The 22410-nt window shown below is 44.8% G+C and overlaps 1 protein-coding gene across 3 annotated transcripts; it reads left to right on the forward strand.

The window, feature by feature from the left end:
- Nucleotides 1-1891: 1891 nt before the first annotated feature.
- Nucleotides 1892-20786, forward strand: LOC139558634 (GON-4-like protein). Of its 3 annotated transcripts, none has more exons than XM_071373888.1 (28): nt 1892-2045; nt 2721-3004; nt 3147-3254; nt 3634-3839; nt 4029-4103; nt 4219-4269; nt 4372-4422; nt 4543-4638; nt 4883-4999; nt 5207-5404; nt 6690-6888; nt 7336-7440; nt 7543-7583; nt 7728-7846; nt 8231-8441; nt 9091-9177; nt 9327-9630; nt 9827-9977; nt 11382-11532; nt 11846-11962; nt 13759-14997; nt 15117-15201; nt 15602-15783; nt 16803-17000; nt 17156-17299; nt 17500-17813; nt 18167-18269; nt 20012-20786. In XM_071373888.1, the coding sequence occupies exons 2-28, from the start codon at nt 2731-2733 to the stop codon at nt 20129-20131; spliced, it is 5046 nt and encodes a 1681-aa protein (XP_071229989.1). In that variant the 5' UTR covers nt 1892-2045; nt 2721-2730; the 3' UTR covers nt 20132-20786. The 3 variants fall into 3 exon arrangements, with proteins under 3 accessions (XP_071229989.1, XP_071229991.1, XP_071229990.1); XM_071373890.1 differs by having other exon boundaries at nt 16821-17000; XM_071373889.1 differs by having other exon boundaries at nt 4372-4407.
- Nucleotides 20787-22410: the final 1624 nt, after the last annotated feature.

Raw genomic sequence — 22410 nt, forward strand, 5'->3', positions numbered from 1 at the left:
GAGGAAGAGTGATTGAGACCAAAAGGTTGATCAGTAGGAAAGACGATCAAAGAAGTGGAAGCCTATCAGTGCTGTTGAGGTTTGAGAAGGTTATGCCTGGGAAAGTACAGATAGGATTCCTTAGTTTCAATGTCAGAGAATTGGTCCCCATCCCCATTGCAGTGTTATAAATGCCAAAGAATGGTACATGTAGCTGTTCAATGTAAAGGAAGGAAAATATGTGCCAAGTGTGGTCAGGAACATGATTATGTTGAATGTGGGAGCAATGTGAAGGTTAAGTGTTGTAATTGTGGGGGGGTGGGGCATGGTGCAGTATTTGGTGGATGCCAGGTGCAGAGAGCAGCTAGAGAGGCTCAGAGATATAGAATTAGTCATGATGAATCGTATGCAGAGGCTGTAAGACAGACTTGTGGAACTGCAATGTGGAATGATGGAGCTTCCATGGCTGCTCCTGTACTAGGTGGACCTACTGTCAGACTGATGAAGCTTCCATGACTGCTCCTGTACTAGGTGGACCTACTGTCAGACTGATGAAGCTTCCATGACTGCTCCTGTACTAGGTGGACCTACTGTCAGACTGATGAAGCTTCCATGACTGCTCCTGTACTAGGTGGACCTACTGTCAGACTGATGAAGCTTCCATGACTGCTCCTGTACTAGGTGGACCTACTGTCAGACTGATGAAGCTTCCATGACTGCTCCTGTACTAGGTGGACCTACTGTCAGACTGATGAAGCTTCCATGACTGCTCCTGTACTAGGTGGACCTACTGTCAGACTGATGAAGCTTCCATGACTGCTCCTGTACTAGGTGGACCTACTGTCAGACTGATGAAGCTTCCATGACTGCTCCTGTACTAGGTGGACTACTGTCGGGGTTGGTGCTTCTGATGGTCCTGGCTTGGTTTCGAGGCCCGTTCAGAAATCTTGTTATGAATATGCGGTGTCAAATGACACTTTGATAATAAATAAAGTTGACTTCATAGCTTTTATTGGTAAAGTTATCAATACAACTCGGGTTGTGGAAAGCAGAAATGCCAGGTTGGAGGTTATTGTGGAGACAGCAAAATAGATATTGGGGGTAACAATGTTACTGTTGAAATGGTTGTTGACATGCTGAACAATCCTATGGGTGGAGTGTTTCAGTATGATATAGATAAAGGTTAATGGGGTTGGTGAGGGGAAAAAGTTAGTAGGGATTTATTTGTATTTTATTTTCATGGAAGTACAGAATTGGACAGGTCATGATTGATCGTACATTCCAGCACAGTAGGTGGCGGCATGCACTTAAACGATTGTTTGCAGACCGCCATGATATCATAGAAGAAGAAGAAGAAGAAGAAGAAAATGATTGTGTTACACCTGGAAACATAATGTTGTGCGCAGAAGGGCATGAGACAAAGGAATGTGTGGCATTGGGGAAAGTAGTGGTATGTGTTAATTGTAAGGGTGCCCATGGGGTTGAGGATCAGAAATGTCCTGTGTGAGAGAGGCAGGTTGAGTTGGGTCAAGGGGAGGGATCCTGTGAGGAGTGGTGTGAATAGTAGATCTGTACCAGTACAGAGAGATAGGCCAACAAGTGATATATGTAAGATTGGATTTTTAGCATTTATAGCAATGATTATCAACTGTACTGCAGGGATGGAACGTAAGTCGCAGAAAATTGAGATTGTGGTGGCAGCTGCAGAGAGGTATTTGAGTGTGCGAGACTTGACATCAGAAGAGTTACAGGTTGTTGGTCTGAGATAGGACTAAATATATTTACATAGTGGGGTTATTAATTAAAGTTATTATTATTTATTTTTTATGAGTGTAGTGTTAAATGGTAGGGTATTTGTTGAATTATTTATTTTTCAAGCAAAATATAAGGGCAGTCTAGTAGGTGGCGGTAATGCAACATTTATTGGACGCCAACCACCGTTAAACCTTATCGACGACGACGAAGAAGAACAAGGAGGGAGGGAGGGAAGGAAGGAAGGAAGGAAACAGAACGTTTGTTACCGGTTTCATCGTTTACCGCTGATGGAGCTAGCAGTGTTGTGGCGGGTAAGATAATGTTTTGTTTTGTAAATTCATATTCACCAATTAATTTCAACATATTATTCGCTATGTGGAAAATTAGTTTGTTGACTTGTTGTCCTGTTGAGAATGATTGCCAGGCTATTAGCGAAGGTAGTTTGTTAGCTACTTAGCTAGCTAGCTTAGCTTGCTAGCCGTCACACCACAACAACAAGCGTGACGATGATTGATGCCACTGACGATGCCATGGCCAACACCACTCACTCAGTAACATCTTTCAACTAAAGCTAACGATATGCAAACGTCTTCATACATACTACTTCTAGCTAGCTATGTTACATAGCGAGGTCTGATAGTTAACGTAAGTGCTTTACAAAAGGAGCTGAGTAGATAAGTATTGACATTTTAGCTTTGAGTGTTAGCTAATATTAGTAGGAGTAGTGCCCATATGTTTACAAAACATAGTGTGCATCTCATTCCTCTCCCTCATCCAATCTGAGCTGACAACTGGACAGGTAAAATCTAATTATCTTATACTGACTAGCAAGGATATTCTATTCTGCCATATGGCTTCCCCCACATATTGTCAGACCAGTGCCAATCAAAGGGCCCAGAAGACACAAGGATAGGAAGACACTTTAGACTAGTAATACATGCCCAACCATAAACTCTTATCATGCTTGTTCTCAATTAATCTCACAGGTGGTACTACATGATGAATCTGGTCCGCAAACGCAACTCCAGCTCTCTCAAAGGTGGCCCTGACAAATCTATTAGGACAGAGAAACCACAGCCTATAAGACCACCAGCATCCCACAATGTACCATCACCACTCACAACAGAGGCCAGTGGCATTGTCACCACTTCCAAGGAGGAGAGAGGCCTGGAGGTCCATGGGACATCGTCGCCATGGAGACGGTCTCCCAGGTTCAAGAGTCAAAGCCTGCTTGGCCAGGTTCCCAGCGTGGACCTTCTTGTTGCTGAGGGTAAGTAGAGGAAAAGGAGAAGGGGGCAAAGGAAAGGGGATCTCACTTCACACTTAGGTTTCATGATACGTTTTATCTGTTTTGTGTGTCCTACCTAAGCAATTGATATATAGGTAAATAAGTGAGGCTCTTGTCTTTGCAGGATCCCCAGGTCAGGTAGCGAATGAAGAGGAGGCTGTCCAGTGCAGCCCTGCACAGTGCCCCCCTCAGATAGAAGAGGATACAGACACTGACCTGGTCATCACTATGGGTGAGGAAAACCTATATCTATTAACTGGCCACCCTTAGCAACTGATCCTGAAACGGTACTCACATCTTGTATACAACATGAACAAGGTTAGGAACAGTGTACAAAATGCCCCCTCAGCTAACTATTTTCCTTTTATTTTTTACCTTTATTTAACTAGGCAAGTCATTTAAGAACAAATTCTTATTTACAATGACGGCCTAGGAACAGTGGGTTAACTGCCTTGTTCAGGGGCAGAACGACAGCTCGGGGATTCGATCCACCAACCTTTCGGTTACTGGCCCAACGCTCTAACCACTAGGCTACCTGCCGCCCCAGGTAGGGGGCGTGAGTAAAGCATACTGTAGGAGTTCAAGACTGATTGACTCTCTCTTTCTGTCAGATGAAAGGCATGGCGGAGGACACAAGGGCAGCAGGAAGAAGGTAGGGGTAAAGAGGAAGAAGAGAGCTGCGGACAGAGAGGTGGGAGAAAGACAGCAGGAAGGAGACGGTCCCGAGGTGGAGATTGACAGGGAGCTGGACCGTGAGCTGGAGAATAAGTCCAGACAACATAACCTGACCACCGCCAATGTCCGCAACATCATTCACGTGAGTGCAAAGGGGGGCCAATAGCTGCAACCTAGCCAATGTTTCTTATACAGCTAGTGTGGACGCGTCAATTTCCTACAATAGCAATTTGCCTACAACCTCACATATAGTACACATAGACTGACAGACGAATACAGACAGGCTGATTGTAAGCCTGGTTTGAAACCTTTTTTACCTTTTGAACCACAGGAAGTGATCACCAATGAGCATGTGGTGGCCATGATGAAAGCTGCCATCAATGAGACGGAGGCCGTGCCTGTCTTTGTGAGTGTCAACCATTGTATATCCATGTCATAATGAAGACTTTTCCAGTTGAGAATTGACACGTTCAAGTCTCTGTGTGCACTTTCATTCAACATCTTTCTCATCTACCTCTTAGGAGCCCAAGATGACACGTTCCAAATTCAAGGAGGTGGTAGAAAAAGGAGTGGTGAGTTCACTGCCTTTTAGTGTGTGTGTTTTTTAGCATACATTTTTAGATTTGTCATGTTTTGATATTGAGTCTTGTAATTCAATCTTTGTGATATTTCAGGTCATTCCCACTTGGAACATCTCCCCCATCAAAAAGGTCAATAAAGAGAAGGTACCACCATTATACTGCTATGGAAGTAGTATCAGACACTCATTACCTGACTGGAAAGTATGGCTCCCAACTAGAAAGGGCTGAAGTGCTTGTCTGTTTCTTTTTTTTCTCTGTTTTCAGGCACAACAGTTTGTGGACATTCAATTAGCGGAGGAAGACTCCTCTGATGAAGAGTACTGCCCCGACGAAGAGGAGGAGGACGAGACAGCGGAAGATGTAAGATAGGATTGGGCTTTGTGTTAGCTTGTGCACTGAACATGTTTTTGTTGTTGTTGCATACATTGTCAGGCGTTCATCATGCTTACAGAGTTGTGTGGTTAAAGAAGCAAAACAAAGTAGTTCAGCTTTATCAACTTTAGAATGGCAACCGTAAATGATTGTAAGTGGTTTAAATAAATATAACATTTCTCTGCATCTCTATATATTGAAATGACTATATTGGACTTTGTGTGTGTTGTAGACATTTCAGGAAAGTGACATGGAGAGCACGGCCTCGTCTCCAAGGGGAACCAGAGGAGGCTTCCACAGGAAAATACACACAGAGTGGGATGACGACAGGAGCTGCAGCCCCATGCAGGTGACAGACTTCAATACAATTTTAAATATTTGTATTTTTACCTCAAGCAATAACGTATATGTAAAAACATAATTTAATTTTTTATGTAAAAATTAATAATATACACAATATTGCCTTTTGTAAATAGCAAAATATTATATTTTTATTGTTATATTCTTGTGAGATACATTTCAATGTTGATATCTCATGAAACTAATTTCCTCCCAGGTCAATCACAGCAGGTCCAGACACCTGAAGGTGGAGGTTGTCCCCATGGGCCCTCCCCCTCCCCCCCAGCCCTCCTCCTCTTCTGGCCCACAGGGATTCTATACCACCAGGGCCCCTCCAGAATTCAGCTTCCTGGAGAAGCTCCATGCCGTGGAGGAGGAGCTGGCCATCGGCCCAGTCTGCCTGGAGCCCTACCAGGTACCAGGGCCGTATCTCAGATTGTTCTGGCAATTCTCACAAAGAAACTTAATTGGGAGGAAGAATGTTTGACATGTTAAAAAAAAAAAAAAAACTTTTGTATCACAAACCATTTCAAATAAAATCATGATTAAAGTGGCTGTTTTTAGGCCTATACTGGACATACTTTCTGTAAGGCCCTATAATCTGTGAACCGTACATGATACAGACGACATCGGTGTCATTATACTCCTTGTTGTGTGCTCTACAATATGGACTATGTCTAGATTCTGAAACACAATTTTTCACATACATTAAACATTTGAATATTAATATCTCAAAAGTACCCATTTTGATTCTGTTCATTTTAAAACATATTCTTTGGAACAATATACTCTACAAGTACATCAAATTTCCAGTGGGCTTGTGCTAGCATAATTTTGAAGTTCTGATTTAATTTTATGAGCACCACCAACACAGTGATTGGGAAAATGGATTCAAAGAGAACTCCCTCTACTGGTGATTTGCTGAATGTGCAGTGGGCTGTAGTTGGTGACCTATGTCAATTCTATGTATAAAATAGTTCAGCCCTTCGAAAGTACCAGAGAGCACACTCTGGAAATATTACATGTTAGAGGAGTATATTGTTACAAACAGTATGTCTAAAAATAAGCAAAATCAAAAAGGTACTTTTGAACATTTATTCAACAAAAATATTTATGTTCCAAATAGTTTTTCAGAATATACACACACTCCATATTTTAGAGCACACTATAAGGAGTATGATGACACCAAGATGTCTGTATCATGTATGGTTCACGCATCATAGGGTCCAAGCATAGGTCTAAAAAGTGCTTAAAATTGCCACTTTCTCATGATTTTCAAAAATAAATTGATTCCAAGGTAAAAATAATGTCAAACATCTTTCCTCCCAGTGAAGTTTCTATGTGAGAATTGCCAAAACAATCTGAAATATTTTTGACCTATCCTGGTGTGGAATCGTCCACCACCCACACCAGATAATGGCTCCTGCTAGACGCAACCCATCAATGCAGTGCTCATAGATTTAGAATGGAATGCGATAGAGATTTCTGCTTTCCTTGTCCTGTTCAGTAGGCTTGAAACAGGGAAAACATTTTGAAACGTGAAACCGGAGGTGCTACCTGAACTACCTGTCCAAAGACATACTTATTGATTTACATGCCTTTGCATTGCTAACCTCCAGGTCTACCTTTCCTCCTCCCTCTTTCCACATTCCCCCTATTCCTCTTCCTTCATCCCCGCTGTCTCCCTACCATTCTCACAGCCACCCCTGGCGGACGGTCTGATGGCGTGTCGTACCCGCTCCAAGAGGCCCCTCCGGGACGTCCCCATGGGACAGCTGGAGGCAGAGCTCTGTGCCCCTGACATCACGCCCGACATGTACGGGTGTGACTCCGCCCCCGAGGACCCAGAGTGGACCCACTGGCTGCAGGGCATCATGACCTCTGACATGTACAACGATGGTGAGGGGGTGGTGCGTGTGTGTGTGCTGCTCAATTCCAAATCCACGCCTAGCAACTACCCTCGGCCGCTAGTGTAGATGTGAAAGGACTGGATAGGTGTAAGCAGTAGGACAATTCTATTCTACCTATATCAGGGATGGGCAACAGTCCTCCTGGGCCTGATTGGTGACATAGTTTTGCCCCAGCTATCACACCTGACTCCAATAATCAACTATCCCTGGTCTTTAGTTTACAATGCAATTAGTTTTGTTAGATATAGGGCTGAGGGAAAAGTGACGCCAACCAGACCCCTGGGGACTGGAGTTGTCCATCCCTGATCTAGACTGAGTGTACAAAACATTAAGGACACCTTCCTAATATTGAGTTGCTTCTTCTCACTTACTCTCACTCTGATCCTCTTTCTCGATGTTCTCTCTTCTTCTTTTTGACTTTTTCTTTTTTTTTTAGAGGAAGGTGATGATGATGACGACGACCCGGAGTATAACTTCCTGGCGGAGAGCGACGAACCCGACGTGGAGGATTACCGTAATGACCGAGCCGTCCGCATCACCAGTGAGTTACCATGGTGATGAGATGGAGTCACGTTATCTAGGCTGTGACGATGTCAGGCATTGACCCTCATCTCCCATTTTTCATTTTTTCCCCCTCCCACAGAAAAGGAAGTGAACCAGTTGATGGAGGAGTTGTTTGAGACAGTAAGAGAGGATCTGTGTTGTGTTTGTCTCCCCTCTCTCTTTCCCTCCAAACTCTGTGTCCTTTCTTCACCCCTCTGTGTTTGGTATGCTGTGTGGTTGTCTATGTATTGTTTATTTCTCTGTCTCTGTGTGTGTGTGCTCCAGTTCCAGGATGAGCTGACTACTCAGGAGCAAGATGGGGAGGGACACGAGGAAGAGGAGGAGAGGGAGGAAGAGGCACCTGCCCTGGGGACACCCACATTCAACACCCCGCCAGATATCCCGTAGGTGTATCCACTTCCTATACACACTGTTCTGATGTTGTTTGTTACACTGTCATCTTCCCAAGTAAATAATTCCATTTATCAAATACAGTTTTAATTGTCACATGCTTTGTAAACAACAGGTATGTAGACGAACAGTGAAATGCTTACTTACGGGTCCTTTTTCAACAATGCAGAGATAAAGGTACAAAAATAGAAATGGTGACACGAGGAATAAATAGTGAATAACATTCTGTCAGTTCAGTTGCAAAACTGAATTCTGTATATTGATTTCAACCTCTAATCACAACCTTTATACCGTCTACTCACCCACACTGTGACAACTTTCAACCTCCTCTGATTTGACCTATGTATAGCTGACCCAGTTTGACCTTTGATCCCTAGGTTGGAGGACCCCATGGCGGAGGTGACGGCAGGGCGCTACCGTACGGTGAAGGAGCAGCTGGACGCCATCCGGCGTCGCCGGGCCCTGCTGGAGAGCCAGGGTCTGTTGGTCCCCAGGGCCCTCATCACCAAGCCCCGGGAGCCCCCGCCTCCATTCACCCCCACCCTCTCCCACCACCAGAGACTCCAGCTGCAGCAGCAAGTCCAGCAGGTCTGGGGTCCTTGGCTTTGTGTCAGGGTTGGGGTTAATTCCACAAATTCTAATTCAATTCCCTCTCCCTGTAAATTCATTCAATTCAAATTCCAGGTCAGTCTTTGAATTCACAGAATTCAATTCCAATGCTGGGTAAATTCTAAGAATTCTATTTCCAATTCAATATATCCCCAACAATTCCACAAATTCAAATAAAATTCCCTCAGGCTTTCAGGCTGATCATGTCACTGTTCAGACAGCCTAGCTGGAAATATAGGAATGCATGTTTAACTAATTAAAAACAAATACTGCACTACATTTCTTATACTACGTGCATTAATTCCGTTATCTGGGAAATGTACAATTGTTCAATTCCAAAGATGAAATTATTTTACATATTCAATTCTAACCCAAAATTGAATTCAATGCAAATTCTCCATGAGTGAATTCAAGAATTGAATAGGAATTTCAAATGAAATTGGAATTGACCCAAACCCTTCTTTGTGCTCTATTTTGTAATTGAGCTTTGATCTTGATGAGCCAAACCTGGTCAAAACAAACATCTAAATCAAAACCTAGGTAGTGAGATCCTGGTCAAGGATCCACAATGAAGATAACCTGTGTTTGTCTTTCGGTCGGTAATTACTGTATTTTTCTCCGTCTGCAGCACGTCCAGCTCCTGACCCAGGTCCATATGTTAACCAGCCCGGTGGCTGCACTGCAGAGCGAAGCTGCCACCACCAAGCAGTTCCTGGTGAGAGAGAGAATCATACTGACAAACCCACTTTCACTAGTGCCTTTAGCTGTACCGACTTCTAAACATACTCTCGTTCTCTCTCTGGTACTCCCACCATATCTCTGTCTCTCACTCCAACTCTCCATCACGCTCTCCATCACTCACAGATGGAGTTACAGATGTTTGCCCAGCGTGGGGAGTTGACCCAGCGTGGGGAGTTGACCCAGCGTGGGGAGTTGACCCAGCGTGGGGAGTTGACCCAGCGTGGGGAGTTGACCCAGCGTGGGGAGTTGACCCAGCGTGGGGAGTTGACCCAGCGTGGGGAGTTGACCCAGGGCCCAGTGGAGACAGGCTTCACCAGTGTGTTCAGAGCCTGTAACCTACAGGGGGCACTGTCACTACTGGAGGAGCTCAGACTGTCCCCAATCCCTTACCAGGAAGCCCCTAACGAGCCACGAACATGCAGGAGAGGTAAGCGTGTGCATGCATGAGAGCCATGATGATAGTCAAATCGATGAGGTAAAGACGACTTCTAATTTACTAAATTGAATTACAACGTACCCGCCTCAGTTGAAAATGTTTGAACTCATTCAGGATGTAGGCCTAATTCATGTTTAATTAATCTCTCTCACTCTAACTGGTTTGTTGTGTGTTACCACTTTGCCAGTCCGGAAGCACCCGTCGATGCCACCCCAGCTGGCATGGCTGTTTGCCACACGGCCGGTGTTCCTGTACCCTGAGCTACTGCCCCATGTCAGCCTGGACCCAGCCCTGCACTCCGCCCGCTCAGTCAGCATGTTCACTGCAGGAGAGGACTGGTAAGAAGGACCTCTTAGAATTCCAATATAATGCCCAAACGTTATAACCTCCTTTTAATGCCCATATTGTATTTGATTCCTCATAGAATACCCATATTATACTGAACGAAAATATGAACGCAACATGCAACAATTTCAAAGATTTGACTGAGTTACTCTTAATATAAGTAAATCAGTCAATGTAAATAAATGCATTAGGCTATAATCTATGGATTTCACATGACTGGGAATACTGATATGCATCTGTTGGTCACAGATACCTTCAAAAAAAGGTAGGGGCGTGGTTCAGAAAACCAGTCAGTATCTGGTGTGACCACCATTTGCCTCATGCAGCGTTACACATCTCCTTCACATAGAGTTAATCAGGCTGTTGATTGTGGCCTGTGGAATGTTGTCCCACTCCTCTTCAATGGCTGTGTGAAGTTGCTGGATATTGGTCGGGAACTGGAACATGTTGTCGTACACGTCGATCCAGAGCATCACAAACATGCTCAATGGGTGACATGTCTGGTCAGTATGCAGGCTATGGAAGAACTGGGACATTTTCAGCTTCCAGGAATTGTTTACAGACCCTTGCGACATGGGGCTGTGCATTATCATGCTGAAACATGAGATCATGGCAGCGGATAAATGGCACGCCAATGGGCATTCAAATTTCCATTAAGAAAATGCAGTTGTTAGTAACGTATGCCTGCCCATACCATAACCCCACCGCCACCATGGGGTACTCTGTTCATAAGGTTGACATCAGCAAACTGCTCGTCCACCCGACTCCATACACGTGGTCTGCGGTTGTGAGGCCGTTTGAACATGCTGCCAAATTCTCTAAAATGACGTTGGGAGGCGGCGTATGGTAGAGAAATGAACATGACATTTTCTGGCAACAGCCCTGGTAGACATTTCTGCAGTCAGCAAGCCAATTGCACCCTCCCTCAACTTCAGACATCTGTGGCATTGTCTTGTGTGACGACAATGCACATTTTAGTGGCCTTTTTATTGCCCCCAGCACAAGGTGCACCTGTGTAATGATCATGCTGTTTAATCAGCTTCTTAATATGCCACACCTGTCCACTGGATAGATTATCTTGGCAAAGGAGAAATGTTCAATAACAGGGATGTAAACAAATTTGCGCACAACATTTTTGAGAAATTAGCTTTTTCTGGAATATTTTATTTCAGCTCATGCAACACTTTTAAATGTTGCGGTTATATTTTTATTCAGTGTACTGTGTATGCTCTTTTAAATGCACACCTTGTCCTAAACACATTTTGTTTCCGTAGTACGTAAACTTGGAATCTAAAATGAAGATTTCTGCATGCTTTTTTTATATGTTAATATCTCGCTGACAAATGAACTAAGTCCGTAGGCTGAGTCATTTACGCTCTGCCATCTTGTTTCCCCAGCCTGATCGTCCTGGGCCTGAGAAACCTGGGGGAGACCCTCCAGCCCAAGGAGCTGCTGTGTCACTACCTGCTCCGCGCCAAGAGGGTCTCTCAGCTCCGTGACCACATTATGGAGAAGTGTAAACACACCCATCCCAACAACGTCATCAAGGTAGGACCCGGATATACAAATTATATGCACTATTACTAAAGTAAATGTGTTCGGGCGACTGTTTATAGTTTGGGATAGTTCACACAAATGTTCTAAATTTCCAGTTTCTAGTTGTTTCCTTAACCTGGACCTGTTCTTTAGTCCAGGAGAGGGAGTGATCCACACTTTAGATTTGTCCACATATCCACTAACATGAACTAATACTCAACTAACATTAGCATTGACCATAAACAATATGAACGAATGGACCTCAAAAAGCGCCTCTACCCACGTCGTTTTTTTAACAATTATTATTTATTTTTTTAAATAAAAGGCCTACCAGCTCCAGAAAGTGATCCTTCCCATGCCGGTGGCCTGTGAGCGAGTGAAGCCGGGTGACCTGCGCCCTTCAGTGGAGAGAGAGGAGAGAGCCATGCCCGGATGGCTGAGGGTACCAACTACATTTCCCAATCACAAATCAACACCTAGGATAGTTAGTAACTACAGTGGCAAGAAAAAGTATGTGAACCCTTTGGAATTACCTGGATTTCTGCATAAATTGGTCATAAAATGTGATCTCATCATCTAAGTCACAACAATAGACAAACACTGTCTGCTTAAACTAATAACACACAATTATACGTTTTCATGTCTTTATTGAACACACCGTGTAAACATTCACAGTGCAGGGTGGTAAAAGTAGGTGAACCCTTGGATTTAATAACTGCTTGAACATCCTTTGGCAGCAATAACCTCAACCAAATGTTTTCTTTAGTTGCGGATCAGACCTGCACAACGGTCAGGAGGAATTTTGGACCATTCCTCTTTACAAAACTGTTTCAGTTCAGCAATATTCTTGGGATGTCTGGTGTGAACTGCTCTCTTGAGGTCATGCCACAGCATCTCAATCGGGTTGAGGTCAGGACTCTGACTGGGCCACTCCAGAAGGCGTATTTTCTTCTTTTGAAGACATTCTGTTGTTGATTTACTTCTGTGTTTTGGGTCGTTGTCCTGTTGCATCACCCAACTTCTGTTGAGCTTCAATTGGCAGACAGATCGCCTTACATTGTCATGCAAAATGTCTTGATAAACTTGGGAATTCATTTTTCAGTCAATGATAGCAAGCTGTCCAGGCAATGAGGCAGCAAAGCAGTCCCAAACCATGACGCTCCCTCCACCATACTTTACAGTTGGGATGAGGTTTTGATGTTGGTGTGCTGTGCCTTTTTTTCTCCACACATAGTGTTGTGTGTTCCTTCTAAACAACTCAACTGTAGTTTAATCTGTCCACAGAATATTTTGCCAGTAGCGCTGTGGAACATCCAGGTGCACTTTTGCAAACTTCAGATGTGCAGCAATGTTTTTTTTGGACAGCAGTGGCTTCTTCCGTGGTGTCCTCCCATGAACATGATTCTTGTTTAGTGTTTTACGTATCGTAGACTTGTCAAAAGAGATGTTAGCATGTTCCAGAGATTTCTGTAAGTCTTTAGCTGACACTCTAGGATTCTTCTTAGCCTCATTGAGCATTCTGAGCTGTGCTCTTGCAGTCATCTTTGCAGGACGGCCACTCCTAGGGAGAGTAGTAACAGTGCTGATGGACTCATGAACATCAAGGCTTTTAGAGATACTTTTGTAACCCTTTCCAGCTTTATGCAAGTCAACAATTCTTAATCTTAGGTCTTCTGAGATCTCTTTTTTTTGAGGCATGGTTCACATCAGGCAATGCTTTTTGTGAATAGCAAACTCAAATTTGAGTTTTTTAAATTATTATTATTTATTTATTTTAATAGGGCAGGGCAGTTCTAATCAACATCTCCAATCTCGTCTCTTTGGGGTTCACCTAGGGCTTCACATACTTTTTCCGACCTACACTGTGAATGTTTAAATTATGTATTCAATATAAGCAAGAAAAATACAATAATTTGAGTGTTATTAGTTTAACCTCTTAAGCAGACTGTGTTTGTCTATTGTTGTGACTTAGATGAAGATCAGATCAAATGTTATGACCAATTTATGCAGAAATCCAGGTAATTCCACTGTATATTGTTGGCCACCTAGTCTTCCATTTGTCTTTGGAGAGAGTCCACCATATTGCCTATGCTTGTTATTGTCAGATATTCTAACAATAAAGGTCGTTTTGGACTGGAAGTTTCTTTATTTCAGTGAAGATGAAAAAAAAAAAGGATGACGTTTCAGGAACCAGCTAAATAGTTCATATTGATTTAAGTAACTGTTCTGTTCCTACAGAGAAGTTTGCCTTATATCTACGAGGCAATCAGAGAACTCAACAGCTCGCCGGATACAGAAGCCATGTCGGCATGTCAATCAAAGAAAGCCCCACTCGTCACTCTTCTCTTCAGTTCCTCCAGAACTTTGGACTACAGCTTCCCTCCCGGGACTCGCTACCCGACCCAACTCCCCGACAGCCTTTCATTCCAGCGCTGTGGCTTCAGGCGCTGGCACCGTCCACCACCCTGTGACCTCTCGCTGTCCCTGGCTGTATCGCACAACGACACCCAGAGTCTGAGAAGTGGAACTACATGCTCTGAAAATAATTCCCAGACAGGTGCTGTGATTCAGCAGTGCATGGCCCACCACAAACTGCGGCCCATCCAGCCTGCAACATTCAAACCTCCTTCTCTTCAGCATCCCACCAAGCCTCATCTGAAACGTCCCCTCAAGCCTCAACCCAAACCTTCCCAGAAGCCCCTGCACGTCATCCTCAATTTGCCTGCCCCAGTGCCCGCAGCTGTCCTTTGTCCTGCCCCTTCCGCCAGGGTGTTGGCCTCCCGGTTGTCACATTTCGCTCCATTGGCCAAAGACCTGGTTGCTCGGAAGTTCAGCACGTTCGCCAACCTCCGCAGGCTGCCCAGACTGCTGCCAGCTCCTCCACCCAACAACAAGAACCCTCCCCAAACAAACCTGAATACTGTGGCCCCCAACAGTGGAGCAAACCTCCTTTTGTTGCCCCACATGAGTAGTGGAACAGCCTCCACTGTTACCGAAACCCAAACCTCGGTCTCTACTATGACTCCTATCGAACAATTCAAGAAAAACTCCTCCAGGACGAGCCGGCGGCGGGTGACAAAGAAACCTAAAAGCAGCCTGAAGAGTGAGGGGAAGCCCCAGCCTTTAGCATCTACGGAACCACCTGCCCTGGACCAGGCTCTGACCCCATACGACTATCTCACAGTTGTAATGGAGGAAGATGGGGTGGATGAGGATGGAGGTGATTTTGATATGCCCCTCCTGGCCCTGTCGGAGTCCTCTGCCAGCCCCCCGGGGAGCGTTGACTCCGATGACCCCGCTGAGGAGTCAGAGTCAGAGGCGGGGCAGGAGATAACGCTGACCCTATCGCCCGGGCCGTCAGATATGGGGGATGGAGGGTGGGAGGGTGAAGAGGGAAGGGGAGACAGAGATCAGGAGGTAGAGGAAGTGATGTCACCAGCTTCCGAGGAGTCCACATTGTCCGTGCCAGAGCTGCAGGTGAGTGAAGTCATGTGACACGTTGATATTACATGAACATATGAATACATTTTATTTACCAAGTTATTTACATGTCACACGTCTCATAGTTTGGGTTTGTGTGTTATCTTTCCTTGTAGGAGACGATGGAGAAACTGTCATGGCTGGCGTCAGGGGGGAGGTCAGAGGACTTGGAAGAGGGTGAACGATCAGGCACACCTTCAGGTTAGCTTCCCACCTATCTTTAAACGCCACAACATGGATGGACACAGTTCTTTTTTTCCCCTCTTGTTTTATTTTTTTCAGTAGCAGTGGCAGATTTAGCATGGGTGGGGTCTTCCTATGCGGGGTGGCTGATTTGTGTCTTCCAGTGGCATACATCTATATATCTACATTATAAATAAAACTTTATTACATTTCTTGCAGTGGCGGCCACGATTTGGCAGCGGCGGTGCTCCGCTGCTAAATGCATAAAGGGGAAACACTGCACATAGGTTCATGAAATATGTCAATGCTATTAAATCCTTTCAGATTTCTACAAAGTCCTAGGGGTCTATTTGGAATTAGGGAGTCCTCCTCCTCTCCCATCTAACCACACCTGCTGGATTTGATTTGTCCTTCCCAGAATGTCATAGTAGTAGCCTCAACCCTCCTAGCTCAAGGCACGAGCAGCATCACACTGGAGTAGTCGGCAGCAAGGGGATATCCAAAAGCCCACCGATCGTCTACGACCATGACGACCTACTCAACAGCGACCCCCTGAGGGAGAAGAAGGAAATAGCCTTCGCTCAGAATTATCTCAACAGGGTAAATAATGATGATGATTCATTTTATTTATAAAGCACATTTCTCGCACCCAAGGTGCTTAAAAGGCTGCAAAGGCTTTGGGCTACATTTTCTGTCTGATGAACAGCCCTCTAATGCCCAAAAAATTAGTTGAATTGTACTGGGTGGCATTCATTCCGAAACCACATCGGCATAAGGCAGCTTGCGATTGGATGCAGTGCATCACCATGCAATACGTTGTGGCGCTTTTCACAGTTATAGCCAACCTCTCATCAACATCATTTAGATTTCTGCCTAAATAGACATACCCAAACTTGATTATTTTCACGAGTTGGTCATAAACAATAACTGTTGTTGAAATGACTAACATGCTTTCTAAATTTAATAGCAAATTAGAAACAACGTGCTATAAGATTTAGCCTTTTTTTATAACAGTCAAATAAATATGACCATACTTAGTGACAGGACAATATTGTCACAATTTCATATAACTGACGACAGATACATTTCTCCCAAACGTCCACTGAGTGGCGCAGAGACGCCGTTCGAATGTGTGCAGATTCTTTACAACTTCGGCTTTAAACAGTCATTTTGTCCTCCTGTGACCAAGAGAACGCGGTCTTGTTTCAATTCTATGAAATTAGTTAGTACATGTATGCAAGTTCTACATCCAGCTGAGAATATCAGTCACTCAGAGGAAGAGCAAATCAATTCTTTGTCTGGATAGGCCCGAAGATGTGACGTGTCACTCTCTATGCAAATGTGGGGTCTGAAACCTGACACTTCAAGTCCGCTCCGCTGAGAGAGTGGCAGCACAGAGCAGGCAGATGGGGGTTTCTGTCACTATAAGGAACGGGAACCTACGACATTCACAGAGCGCTTTGTATACCAAAATGTCAGTTGGAACCGGTCCAGAACCGCCCCAAATCCCCTATATACGGAATTTAACCACCTAAGAGGATGTAAGAAATCCTTAATCCTACTGCAAATATAACTCTCTGCATATCCTACTATATAACTCTCTCCTGCTCTCTGACCAGGTGTGTCATGCCCTGCAGGAGGTGCCGGGGCGCGTGGAGGAGTTTCTGGAGGTACTCTATGAGTTTGAGCAGGACGGAGATGAGCATACCTCTGTGGAACTCTTCATGAGGCTAAAACCTGTTCTGAACAAGTGGCCGGAGCTGCTCCGAGACTTTGCTGCCTTCCTCCATCCCGAACAAGCCCAGGAGTGTGGACTGGTATGTGCTGGCTTGGCCTCCTATACACTTTGAAAATATACACTTTGAAACTCCTCCATTACCTGTGTTTGGCTGTGATTACATCAAAACTAGCTGTTTTTTGTGTGTAACAGTGGTCAGTGTTAATTTTCCTTTTCCTCCTCCCCCTGCCGTAGCTGTCAGAGCAGCAGGCGTTTGAGCGTAGCCGGCACTTCCTGCGACAACTGGAGCTGAGCTTTGGGGAAAACTCCTCCCACTACCGCAAGATAGTGAGCGTCCTTCAAGGAGGCCCTACTCTCAGTCCTGCTGGCATCAAGGAGGTGTGCTAGGGAGTGCTACATTGATTTCACACTCATATGAGCAGACTGTTCTAACTGTCGTGGAAAACAGCAGTATAACATAATTATCAAATCTAGCAAAGCAGAAGGGAGTGAAATATCGTTGTGGAGGAGGGTCCATTTATTTTTCAGATTCGAGAGATGGTAGATTAGAACATTAAATGTCTCTCTTTATCTTTCAGGTGAAGGCCCAGATAGCCAACCTTCTCCGAGGTCACACCCACCTGCAGGGGGAATTCTGGGTGTTTTTCAACGAGCTCCACTTACGGCCCCCGTTGCAGTGTCAGACTGAGAACAGAGGCCGTGGTGATGTGACCAACACAAACTCCACTTCCCAGAAGTCATCAGCAGCAAATAAACCTAAGAGATGCCAAGGCACTAAAGCCACACAAGTAAAGGAGAAAGAAGGGGATCGCTACACCCACCCTGAGCCTTCAGTCTGTGCCAAAAACATCTCACTTACACCCAGTGGAGAGAAAGTCATCCTCTGGACCAGGTTAGAGCCACTGTCCTTCTGTTGTATGCTCATTTAAAGGGGCAGTTGCTACATCCATTTTTTGACTTATAAATTCATATGTACCCATTTGATTCTTGAAGACTATAACAAGAGAAATGGCACATGAGCTTAGTTCAACTGTCATCCATCCTCAGAACCCAAAATAGAAGCTTGTTTACGCCAATGTTTGTGAACAAAGTAAATGTAAACAAACACGGAATAGCCTCAAAACATCATTACAACTACTATGTTCTCATGGATTGTCAGTTCTTGCATCCATACCTTTGTCAATGAATTTGAGTGGTTACATTTCTCCAGGCCCATGATTGCTTTGTTTTCGTTGTTTGTAACAGGGAGGCGGACCGTGCCATCTTGACCGCCTGTCAGCAGAAGGGGGCAAATAAAATAACCTTTGAAGCCGTCTCCGCCCAACTTGGCAACAAGACAGCCAATGAGGTGAGAGAGAAGCGTAGCGTCTTTTTATAGAGCGGCTGCAACAGAGTAATAGATCAGACATGGGTCCTTTTCCACTTAGTTATGGCACCACCTCCGTCTACGAAACATTACCTCGTTATGTTGGAAGATCTAACTCTTTAAAAAAATATATACACTTCTCAAAAAAATAAAGCGGACACTAAAATAACACATCCTAGATCTGAATGAATGAATGAATTATTCTTATTAAATACTTTTTTCTTTACATAGTTGAATGTGCTGACAACAAAATCACACAAAAAATGATCAATGGAAATCAAATTTATCAACCCATGGAGGTCTGGATTTGGAGTCACACTCAAAATTAAAGTGGAAAACCACACTACAGGCTGATCCAACTTTGATGTAATGTGCTTAAAACAAGTCAAAATGAGGCTCGGTAGTGTGTGTGGCCTCCACGTGCCTGTATGACCTCCCTACAACGCCTGGGCATGCTCCTGATGAGGTGGCGGATGGTCTCCTGAGGGATCTCCTCCCAGACCTGGACTAAAGCATCCGCCAACTCCTGGACAGTCTGTGGTGCAACGTGGCGTTGGTGGATGGAGCGAGACATGATGTCCCAGATGTGCTCAATTAGATTCAGGTCTGGGGAACGGGCGGGCCAGTCCATAGCATCAATGCCTTCCTCTTGCAGGAACTGCTGACACACTCCAGCCACATGAGGTCTAGCATTGTCTTGCATTAGGAGGAACCCAGGGCCAACCGCACCAGCATATGGTCTCACAAGGGGTCTGAGGATCTCATCTCGGTACCTAATGGCAGTCAGGCTACCTCTGGCGAGCCCATGGAGGGCTGTGCGGCCCCCCAAAGAAATGCCACCCCACACCATGACTGACCCACCGCCAAACCGGTCATGCTGGAGGATGTTGCAGGCAGCAGAACATTCTCCACGGCGTCTCCAGCGTCTGTCACGTGCCAGAGCACAGGGCGCCAGTGGCGAATTTGCCAATCTTGGTGTTCTCTGGCAAATGCCAAACGTCCTGCACGGTGTTGGGCTGTAAGCACAACCCCCACCTGTGGACGTCGGGCCCTCATACCACCCTCATGGAGTCTGTTTCTGACCGTTTGAGCAGACACATGCACATTTGTGGCCTGCTGGAGGTCATTTTGCAGGGCTCTGGCAGTGCTCCTCCTTGCACAAAGGCGGAGGTAGCGGTCCTGCTGCTGGGTTGTTGCCCTCCTACGGCCTCCTCCACGTCTCCTGATGTACTGGCCTGTCTCCTGGTAGCGCCTCCATGCTCTGGACACTACGCTGACAGACACAGCAAACCTTCTTGCCACAGCTCGCATTGATGTGCCATCCTGGATGAGCTGCACTACCTGAGCCACTTGTGTGGGTTGTAGACTCCGTCTCATGCTACCACGAGTGAAAGCACCGCCAGCATTCAAAAGTGACCAAAACATCAGCCAGGAAGCATAGGAACTGAGAAGTGGTCTGTGGTCACCATCTGCAGAACCACTCCTTTATTGGGGGTGTCTTGCTAATTGCCTATAATTTCCACCTGTTGTCTATTCCATTTGCACAACAGCATGTGAAATTTATTGTCAATCAGTGTTGCTTCCTAAGTGGACAGTTTGATTTCACAGAAGTGTGATTGACTTGGAGTTACATTGTGTTGTTTAAGTGTTCCCTTTATTTTTTTGAGCAGTGTATATATTTTTTTATTCCTTTACCGTAACTCTCCTAAATGTGTTCCCTCTAGGTTTGTGCCCGTTTCCAGGATCTCATGCGCCTTTTCCTCTCCTCCACCGAGCGGGTGTACTCCGACGAGGAGGTCAGTGACACAGAGCCAACCAGCAGCAGAGCGCCAGACCCGGACTGAGCAGGACCCAACACCAGTGGAACAGTACCGTAATAACACTTAGTCAGCTGGATTGACAAGACTGCAGTCTAAGCCACAGAAAAGGAGGAGCGCTTGACCAATCTCTAAACTTGGTTGGGACTTGACTGTGCTTCCTCTCTGACTGAACACTACTGAAGGTGCAGAAATATGGGTAAGTCTCCTGTTGATGGTGCAGGGGCTATTAAGACACGCCCAGGACTCGTTTCTGTGCTAGTATGCATAGACGAAGTACAAATGTTCCAAATGTGTTAATATGTTCAGGCCATGAGGTTCCTAGTGTTATGAGGTGCTAAAATGTGAAATAGAATCCCTCTTGAATGTATGAAGGAGAAAAGCGCATAAGATGTACAAGAGTTCTTAGAGCTGTGTCCGGCTACAAGTAATATTGGATGAGCTCCTGAGGGCCTTCCAAATCACAATTAAGAGAAACACATTGCACCGTAAGAATCAGTGTAGACAATAGCACAATCATGTTGAATTAAAGTTTGCTGAAATGTATAAAAGGGATAAAAATGGACAATTGGTTGCCAACTGTAGTGTTTTCATTATGACGTGGATTGACTGATACTGGAGAGTTAGATGCTTTGCTGGTTGCTAGTATGACTGTTTGAATAAAGTGTACATAATTGTTTTATATAATGGACAACCAGACTGTTATTTGCATTCAGTGAACTTTTTATTGCTGTACTATGACACCAACCATTAAGTAGGCCTTATTATGAATGGTTCAAGAGCAGTGTTTTGACTATTTTAAACTAAGTCCAGAACTGACTGAAAAATATGCTTCATTAACATTCATATACTATACAGTAGTTTTATTATCTGTATTATTGTGTTCTGAGAATGAAATGTACTTATTCATGTCACTGAGGGAGAGAGGGTAATGTATAACATTTACATTGTCAGGATCTGTTATTGTTAGCCATCAGGGATCCTATGCGAGGAGAAGAGACACAGTTTGGTACCAATCACCATGACAGCCTTGAATTGGGGAGTGAGCACTTTGGGGTAGAGGTCAGATCAGATGAAGTGCGGAAGAACAGTTATCACTAAGGTTCTGTCTAGCAACAGAGATGCGTTGGCTGTTCAGATGTGTAGGAGGAGACTCGGCCTATGAGAAAGGGTTAAATATCAGTGCTTGTGTGAAATGTCGTTGTCTAATGCAGCTGTCTTGATCCTCTGGGAAGAATTAACTTGGTTTAAGCTTTCATAGTGTGTGAGTTTACTCTGAGGACTAGAACCTAACAATATCCAAAAGATTGTGAGGTCAGCAGTAACTTAAACTATTATATACACAATTGGTACAATGCAATGCAGCAGATGGACTACAGGAGACACACATTTTACTATCACATCTCATATATAATATACTACTCTGTATGCACTGAATATATGCTGATTGACTCTCTAGTCTAACTGACAAAGTGTCAGCTTTGAGCCCATGTAAACTCCAAACGCGGGATGGAGGGGCTCTGTAAACGTGGTTTGGAATGTATGCAGGTGGGTCGCTGTGTCACTGGCGACACTGTAGAAGGCTAGAGTGCCAGCCGGCCAGTCCAGACACACCCCAAATCTTTTTGAGGGAGGAAGTGGAGTGGCTATTTTAATGCTCCTCCCATTGTGACAGAAGTGATTGCCTTCACGATGACAGACCAAGCTAAAGGACTTGTTATTCATCCCGATCATGCTTTCCGAGCCCTCGCCTGTCCTGTTGATTCTTTTTATATGTGGCCCTGACGTCAACGTTCGTCCTGCTCCACTCTATTTCCCAGTAACAGCGTGAAGTCAGATACTCTTTGCCCAGAACTTGGCGACAGTGCTGAAATCTAACTAAGAGATCAAGAGGTTGCAGGTTCTTTACGTTTCGCGTCACCTCTCGGTTCCCCTTTGAGCGTGACAGATGTGGGTGCACTGTTTGGGTCCAGACTGAGCAGACAGGCATCTACAGACAAGTTTGAGGGCAATAAGAAAAATGGCTAGTGTCAGGCTTTGTGTTTGGGTAAACGGAACACAACTGAACCAGTTTAATGACTTTATACAAGAGTGTTCAAATCCTCTTACGTTAATGTTAACATGTGTAAAATGTTTTGTTTGACTACTTGTAGCCCACATTTTATTGTAATTCCTATCTAGCACAGACTTACATTTTCTCAGCCCTGCTTTGTCCCTGCATTCCCCACCATGATCCACTCGGAGAAAATCGAAGGCCCAGTCAGTGATTTAGTGATTCAGATTCAGTCAATATAGTTTGGTACAGA

This window comes from Salvelinus alpinus, chromosome 29 (assembly GCF_045679555.1).
Source record: "Salvelinus alpinus chromosome 29, SLU_Salpinus.1, whole genome shotgun sequence".
Lineage (NCBI taxonomy): Eukaryota > Metazoa > Chordata > Actinopteri > Salmoniformes > Salmonidae > Salvelinus > Salvelinus alpinus.

What these genes read in the sequence shown, in the direction of transcription:
- LOC139558634 (XM_071373888.1), top strand. Translation starts at nt 2,731, where the DNA reads ATGATGAATCTGGTCCGCAAACGCAACTCCAGCTCTCTCAAAGGTGGC. An exon ending in CGGAGGCCGTGCCTGTCTTT is followed by an intron (nt 4,104 to 4,218) that starts GTGAGTGTCAAC and finishes TCTACCTCTTAG; the next exon opens with GAGCCCAAGATGACACGTTC. An exon ending in GGAGCTGCAGCCCCATGCAG is followed by an intron (nt 5,000 to 5,206) that starts GTGACAGACTTC and finishes ATTTCCTCCCAG; the next exon opens with GTCAATCACAGCAGGTCCAG.